Source organism: Mastacembelus armatus, chromosome 10, assembly GCF_900324485.2.
Source record: "Mastacembelus armatus chromosome 10, fMasArm1.2, whole genome shotgun sequence".
In the NCBI taxonomy this organism is placed as follows: Eukaryota; Metazoa; Chordata; class Actinopteri; order Synbranchiformes; family Mastacembelidae; genus Mastacembelus; species Mastacembelus armatus.
The window spans coordinates 12,985,206-12,993,792 of NC_046642.1; the positions used below are offsets into that span (position 1 = coordinate 12,985,206).

The 8,587-nt window shown below is 45.8% G+C and overlaps 1 protein-coding gene across 1 annotated transcript; it reads right to left on the minus strand.

Moving 5' to 3' along the window:
* Positions 1-1,487: 1,487 nt before the first annotated feature.
* LOC113144183 (protocadherin-10) lies at positions 1,488-8,321 on the minus strand. Its single transcript, XM_026330013.1, has 4 exons — positions 5,524-8,321; positions 2,982-3,040; positions 2,740-2,867; positions 1,488-2,365 (listed from the first exon to the last, which is right to left on the minus strand). Exons 1-4 carry the CDS (start codon positions 8,044-8,046, stop codon positions 2,061-2,063), a joined length of 3,015 nt encoding a protein of 1,004 aa, XP_026185798.1. The 5' UTR covers positions 8,047-8,321; the 3' UTR covers positions 1,488-2,060.
* Between the last annotated feature and the right edge of the window lie 266 nt (positions 8,322-8,587).

Genomic DNA, 8,587 nt, shown 5'->3' on the forward strand with positions numbered 1-8,587 from the left:
TTTCGTTATTTTTTGCTGTTGTACTTCTTTGTAGATAAAATGATCCACCTCTTTTTCATTTCTGGCGTTTCCCACCATATATACTTTCATTATCTATGCACATAACTACTTTATGGCTGTGTTTGCTTTAAAATAAAAGAAAAAAGCTAAGACATGTACAGTAGGTGATAAAGGTGTTAAGAATGATTTAATCTGTGCTTAAAATTTAAATGCATGTCGTATATAGGTAGAGGAGTACCACCAAAACATAAAATTCAATATACTGCATCAGTGTTCATTTAGGCCTGTCGGAGGCGCCCTCTGGTGGACATCTGAAAATCTTGCAGGTGGCTGAAAAAGAACGACTGGTCACAGCAATTTCAGCACCATGGAGATGGACAGCTCCTGTATAAGCCATGTTTATAGGAATTGACAAAGCTTCATCAGTGTTCTTTCGACTCTCAAAAGTGAGAGAGTGAAAGATTTTACGCTTTTCATGACTCCATTCACTAATCACAACACTTGAGAAAACCCACACAAGCACAGGGAGAATATGCGAACTCCGCACAGAAAGGCCCCTGCTGGGTTTTGAACCAGCAACCTTCTTGCTGTGAGGTAACAGGCCTAACCACTAAGCCACCATGTTTCCCAGGTGCTAACATATACATGAATTTGATATTTCTGAATGTGTTTTCTTCAATGACCCGGAAATAACTCATTTTAAACTGTAAGGTTTTTCTTGTAGCAGAAATTATAAATAATCCTACATAACATTTTCAGAACAGATCTCCATTCCCCATTCAGCTGAAAGTAAGTCAAGCTGACCTAAATATGGCTGCCCCTACACCCTTCCCTATGGATCACCTTACCACAGAAAAGGTTAGCCAGCTCCCATCTATGCTCTCCATGGACGCCCGTATCCTTATTAAAAAAATTATTTTCAATCTGAGCCATAGGACGACCTAATTACCCTGCTCATTTCTGGCCAGTGGCCAACTCTCATCTGTTGATGGTACGCAGTTATTCCCTGAGAAGTAAGATGTAAAAGGGCACAGAGAGAGAAACCACAGCCCCCTCTAGCTCACATCCAGGTGTGGCATTTGGAGCTGAGCCCTCCCTTCCCTGATGCTTGTATTCATGTTCGTGGTCTTAATTAAAGTGATATTTCGAGAGAGGAGGTTCTGTTTGTTCAGTTAATGAACCCCACTATTCTCTGCGGGCAAATGGAAATGCAAGCACTCCAATTAGCATATGTTAGCATTTTACTGTGTTTATTCCTTACCCTGGAAAACAGCTTACCATGGCGAAAAGCTTTCCACCCTTATAACAGTGGCTGTGGAACTTTTCCACCCCAAAATAATTGACTCAAACTAATTAAACATAGATCTAGAAAACTTACATCTAAATGCTTTATGAATGCTGATCATCCAAATGGGTGCATAGGCATAGAGTTTTACAAAACACAACAGGCCACACTTGCACATTTAAGAAACATGTAAAAGACCATGTGAAAAAAATACTTTATTTTCATAAATGTATATAGTACATGTGAGGGGGAATTCCCCTGTCTTTACAGTTTTCTGCATTATGTTGCAGCTTGCATATACATTATCAGACTATTTGACATATTAGCACACAAACATAAAAAACTTTTCATAAAACCTGAAAATATAAATTCATAAGGATGTGCAAAATTATTGTCCACGAATGTTTTTCAAAACATTTTGGATGTAACTCCTGCTCCAGTTTGATTGTCTAAATAATAATAATGAAAATGATAATAATAATAATACTAATAATAATAATAATAATGATAAGATTAATAATAGACAGACAGACATTGACCACTTTGCAGCGGCATGTCACATAAATAACCATCAGACTTTATTTTCCTTTCAATATTTTAGCCAAAATGGATTGTTCGTTCATCATTTCTCTGTGAACTGAACATCCTCTGTTTTTCTTTGTACCGCCTGTAAATCATATGTTCATTAGTTTATGTACTGAAAGGTCTCTCCCCCTCTGTATTCATACGGGGATATCCATCATGTTACTCAATCATTCAGACAGTCATTTTAAAGTCAGTCATTGTACAGATCATTATTTATAATCGCAGCCTCTCCCTGGGGAGACATCTGAAGACGTCGCTTCTTGCCAAAGGTGGAGAAGGAATTATGGACATCTAGCTCACTTCGCTGTGCAGTGGGCCTCAGTGTGCAAAAGCCTGATGGTGTCCCGGGAATGTACACATTGTGGTGGTAGTCGGGTGGCGGGTGTGGGTGAGGGTGGGGTGGGATTGATGGCTGCTGCTGTTGGGGGGGAGGTGTGCACCGGGGAGTCCAGGGGCGAGAATGGACCCCACTGGTTGAAGGAGACATCTTATATTCTGTAATAAAACAGAGCAACTGTTCAGTTATACAATACTTTCATTGCATTACACTTTTTAAAAACTAAGTTGAGCACTTTGCGGTCAGGACAATGGGCACTGACAATAGTTCATCTAGTTCTCTAGCTAACAAGAGATTAACAGCAAAAATGCAGAGACAGAGCCCTAATAATGCTGAATATAACCCTGCTTATGCTGGTGATATTGGAGATGAAGTAAAGCTACAGTAACCTCTAATTAAGGGAACAACAAAGGAAAACAAAGTCATTACATAGAAGCACCAAGGTGTGCAGTGTTACTTGCGTCTGGGTGTACACAGCAATATGTATCCCTGAATGTGTGTGGTTTTGATGAGATGTCTGGCCTCTCTTTACCTTTCATGCCTTTCATGTGTGTACCCCAGGTCCAGTACTGTCCAGGGGCCATGGATGTGACATAGTTTTCTGGGTCTGCATGCATGGCCTTACGCATGAGGGTCCCATCCATGTTGATAGAGTTATAACTGCAAAGAAGATTCCGGTCTGTGATCACAGCCTTCACTCATATGTCAATTCAACTCTATCCACTTTAACTGCATTAGCCTGGCAGAATGGAAAGGTCAAAGTTCAAGCGGTACCTCTTAATAGAGGAGTTCTGATTCTTGGGGAGAGTCCAGTCTGTGTTCGGCTGCTTCAGCTGCAGAAGAAAAAACAGAATCACACAATTTAAATTAAACAACATTTCGTGTCAGTGCACACACTGGCACAAGATCACAATGTATTTCTCTCCTCAGTCAAGTACTCCATGGTAGCAAACAATCCCTCTTCATTCTACCTTCTTGAATCAGTAGAGGTCAGTGATAGCTGACACGAGGAGCAGTCTATCCTAGTCCTTAAATAGATACATGACTATTTTGAAGGCGGATCGTGGCTGCCGCCCTGTGGATGTTTGGCACAGTAGGCATTTTAAGAGCGACATTGCCGTTGCCTTCAGCTAAGACTCGCCTGTCACTTAGTTTTGCTTTTATCCTCTGTGGCGCAGCAGGAGGGGTGATGGAGAGCGCCCGAGTGGTATTTATTGCTTGGGCCGAGTCTCATAGTATGGATTGCACGCTCTATTAATTCACTTAAAGCTGTTAACAAGGACAACGCGACGTAAGCGTGTTAAGAGTCGGTATTCAAAAAAATACTGCACGCCAGCTATACGCACAAAACCAATTAGAACCCCACCGGGATGAAACGAAACATGATTTTAATCTTCAAAGGAAACCGCGCCAGGGAGGAAATTAAGAAAATTACACACGTCATTGTTTTGTGGATTTTATGCATCATTTTACATTAATATTTGCCTGATGCTCCCCGAGCAAGGTTTTTAATTAAAAGTCTCAGAGAGATCCTTGAAAAGTTTGCGGTCCTTGCAGCTGTAGGGCCTATATGCGCAGCCCGAAGCATCTCATCTGCATCTACGTGCAGGCACCTGTCCTGCGTGGGTTGCACGCTTGAATCTACGTTTAATCTCTCTTTTCACCTGCAGTTCATCGACTGATGCTTGCTTTGTGGAAAGCGGTTCCAATCTGATGCTTTGTGTGTGAGATTTAATGTGTCACTGGCGACCTCACGACTACTCATGTGGAGACGCTGAGGGACACCAGTGGGTGAATTAGAGGGAACCAATTAACGACAGCGAGGACACTTTATCCTGACGGAGCATAGCTGCAGGCTCAACAATCACCACGACCTCGAAATCCTCCTTGTGGCCAGAGATGCATTTGGCGGTGACCGGAGTGACATTTCTCCGTCTGTCTGGTGGAGTCTGGTATCGGAGCTCTGAGTCTTTATCCCTCTGCCTTTTGGTGAAAACAGGCAGCCGACAATGAGCAATGCGCAAACATTCACGGTCCACTGCCCCGTCTGTTAGAATTAGAAAACACTGATGTGGACATCCTGCCTCCGTAAATTCCCTCTCTCCTTGTTTCCTTCATCCCCCTTCCTTCTATGTCACCCCTCCTCTTCCCCACCCTGGCTTTACAAATACGAAGCCACATCTCTCTCTCTCTCTTTCTCTCTCTCCTCGCATTCAGAGGACAACGCCGGAGCCGATCTACAGGCGGCCCACGTCTCAGTCCAGCCATGTCCTTGCGCCCCCTCCTTCTCCTTGCCCCCTTCCCTTTCGATGTCCTCCCCTGTCTCCCCAAAACCGGCCATTTGCCATTTTTCATCAATAATGGAAAGCTCACCCCCCACCCCCAGCGAATATGCCACATTGTGTGTAGTATAATGGTTCGGCCGTGCTTTTGCCCTTGAGGGATACTTAGTGAGGTTATCTGTCCTATATTGTTAGTTTGAGAACAAGAAGGCGCGTCGCGATCTCGACTGGTCAAACAGGAATTGTCTGAACCTAAATCACATTCATTCATATAACTGCCATTCATTCTGCCACATACATAACCTTGACTTTTTTTTCCTCCAAACTCAGGTAGATGTGATGGAAGCAGCTGCGTGTGTCCCTTATTGCATGAAAGTATATGGCAGTAACAATGATTTAGACAATAGCTCAAAAACTATTAGTATAAGTACGTTACTGAAGGATGTTTCCTATAATTGTATTTATTTATTTGTTTACTTATTGCAAAAACGTGTGGTGAGGTACCTGGATATGTTATTAAGGCTGAACAGGGGGGTCAACTTGAACTACACCCCGTCTTCCCCTCACACAGTAACTGATATCTTACTTTATTCTACGTAAGGCTCCGTGTGCACACAGCATATGCTGCTCGCAGATACAGCCTTACACTTTCATTAACGTGTCAATTAAAATGTAATCTCACGTCGTCTGGTTTTATTTCCCGGGTGCGAAACACCAGCATAGGCAGGACAATTAGGACACGCTGTTATTGTTATAGCTTAATTATAAAAAACAGTCAGAATGACATAGCGTGAACGCACTTACTAACAAAAGAGAGGAGAGAAGAAGATGGTGGCTTTGCTCAGTTTTGCTCAAGTTGTGTAAAAATCTGTCTGTCATGCGTGATTTGACCTTCATGGGAGAATGTCACCGGCCAGAGTCTCATCAGAGAGAAAAGTGAGATGGATTTTGTTGTGGCAGGGAGTGGAACATACGGATTTCAGTGAAAAGCACACTCCCTCTTGTCTTATTACTATACGGTGATTTCACTGTACCTCACTGGGAGTAGTTGCTCCGTTGTTCACTGATGCGCTCCGGCTTTGCCCGTTCCACGAGTGTTCAGCGCTCTTCGCTTCGTTGTTCCTAGGTGTGCTGCCAGGGCTGCATGGCTTCAGAAACATAAAGTCACTTTTGGCAGATTCGGGGGTGAGGCACACTTTATAGCAATATGACTGAGTGAGACTGCTGTTTCCATTCACCTCCATGCAGTTCGTGGGTACTTTGGCTGCAGATGAAATTTGTAGGTTGAGGTTGGATTTTTTGAACACCTCCGGGGGCGGCTCTGGCTGAAATCCCCCACAACAGCAACAGGCGAATGGGGGTAGGTTGTACCCGCTGAGAGTCTCTCTGTCCTTGTAGCACTTGACTGCTGCCAGCACAATAATAGCCACCAGGAATATTAAAGATATCGTGCTCAGTGACACGATCAGATAGAGAGCGAGATTTGAGGGGGGCTGTGGGCTGAGCGTGAGGTCTCCGAAATCTGACAGCGACTCCGGCACGCTGTCTACCACTGTGAGGACAATAGACACCGTGGCGGAGAGTGGCGGCTGCCCGTTGTCCTTGACTAAGACTACTAGTCTTTGTCTTGTTGCGTCTTTTTCCATCAACCGGCGAATAGTCCTGATTTCACCTGTGTACAGAGCCACACTGAACAGCCCCGGGTCCGTAGCCTGCAACACCTGATAGGAGAGCCGGGAGTTTTGCCCGGCGTCCGCGTCTAACGCAGTTATTTTGGTAACCAGATACCCAGCATCTACCGAGCGGGGGACCACCTCCGCAGCCACGGTGCCGTTTTTGGGCAGCGGGGATACAATAACAGGTGCATTGTCGTTCTGGTCTAAGACAAAGACATTAACGGTGACATTGCTGGTGAGAGGGGGGAAACCAGCGTCCTGTGCCTGGACCAGAATCTGAAAGTTTCTAAGTTGCTCATAATCAAAAGAGCGCAGTGCATATATGTTGCCATTGTCAGAGTTGATGGAGACATAAGTGGACACGGGCATGCCCTGAATCTGACCCTCGAGAATAGAGTACGACAGATAGGCGTTCTGGTTAGAATCGGGGTCGAATGCAGTTACAGTGCAAATGGAAGCGCCCGGGGCATTGTTCTCGGTCACATAAACCGTGTATGAAGGTTGAGAGAACCGCGGGGGGTTGTCGTTAATGTCAGACACTTGAACGAGGATGGTTTTCCTGGTGGAGAGCGAAGGAGAACCCAGGTCGCGGGCTGTGAGTGTGATGTTGTATTCTGAAACCGCTTCCCTGTCCAGGAACTCGTTTGTCACCAGCGTGTAATAGTTTTTAAATGATGAATGGAGCTGAAAGGGGACACTGTTGGGGATTTGGCAGTCAACATTGCCGTTCTCTCCCGAGTCTCGGTCCATGACACTGATAACAGCTATCACTGTGCCCGGTGGCGCATCTTCCTGGACAGGAGTTGACACTGATGTGAGGATGACTTCGGGCGCGTTGTCATTCACATCCAGGATGTCTACCAGCACTTTACTGTGCACTGCCACAGCCGAGGGTCCCCTGTCTTTTGCCTGCACGTACAACTCATATACACTGGCTTTCTCGTAGTCCACAATGCCCTTCACTCGGATTTCACCCGTGTACGGGTCTACGCTGAACAGTTCGCGCACCTTGAGTGGTGCGTGCCCGCTAAACGCGTAGGTCACCTCTCCATTAGCGCCCTCATCCAGGTCTGTGGCGTTTAGCTTTAGCACCAGGGTCCCCCTCGGTGCGTTCTCCACCAGGCTCGCTCGATAAACAGAGCGGTCAAACACAGGCACGTTATCGTTTGCGTCTAACACTGTAATAGTTATCAATGCTGTCCCGGAGCGCTCCGGTGACCCCCCGTCAAATGCTGTCAGAACCATTTCGTGCTTTTTCTGCTGTTCCCGGTCCAGTGGGGTATCCAGCACCAGCTCAGCGAACTTGCTTCCGTCATTGCGCGTCTGGATGTTTAGTATGAAGTGTTCGTTCGCGCTTAGCTGATAGGAACGCAGAGAATTCATGCCCACATCCTGGTCCTGTGCGCTCTCTAACGGGAAACAGGAGCCGGGCGCAGCCGATTCTGTGATGTCAAGATTAAACTCGCTCCATGGGAAACTGGGAGAGTTATCATTCACATCTAAAATCTCCACTTCCACTCTGTACAGTTCTAATGGGTTTTCAATAACCACTTGTAAGTGTAAATAGCAGCTCGGGCTTCGTTCACAGAGCTCCTCTCTGTCTATCTTCTCATTGACGAAGAGAATGCCATTCTCCAAGTTCACTTCTAAATACTGCTTCTTTGCGCCCGAGACTATGCGAAACCGCCGGGCTGACAACTTGGCCACATCCAAGCCCAAGTCCTCGGCGATGTTGCCCACAAACGCCCCGTGCTCCAGCTCTTCTGGGATGGAGTATCGAATTTGTGCAAGAACCAAGTCCACTACACATGCACACAGTAGCAGACATATAACCAGCCCAGTCACCGGTACCCAGCTGCCTCTGGAAAATCTCTGATCCATTTCAGCGCCGTGCGTAAAGTCGCCTCACGCAGACATCTTTCACCTCATAAAGCCATTCAACTTAAAAAGTATATGTAGAACCACAGCCTGTCCCCAGTCTAAAAAAAAAAAAGTCTTCAGCTACAAGTTTGCAACATCTGTTTCTATATATAACTTTACTGGATAGTTAGGTTGAGAGGCAGGAGAGGGGAGAGAAAGCACTTCTCTCTGTTGTACTCCACGCGCAACACCCGTGGTGTGTGAACGGGGGAGGCTGGCGCTTTGATTTTCCAGTGTGTTAGACACTCGGAGGAGCTGGTGAGGAGGCGCGTGTGTGTGTGTGTGTGTGTGTGTGTGTGTGTGTGTATGAGAGAGAGAGAGAGAGAGAGAGATTGAGGGGGTGGACGTAGCTTCTCGCAGCTCCGTATTGGAGGACGCCGACGCGAAGCGCGACTCTAATTACTGTAGACGTTTAACCCTTTCACATCCTCCTGTCTGTTCCTCTGACCCATTAAGGAGAAGAGAAGGCGTAAGTTTGACAGCAGACGTCAGAGCCACATTT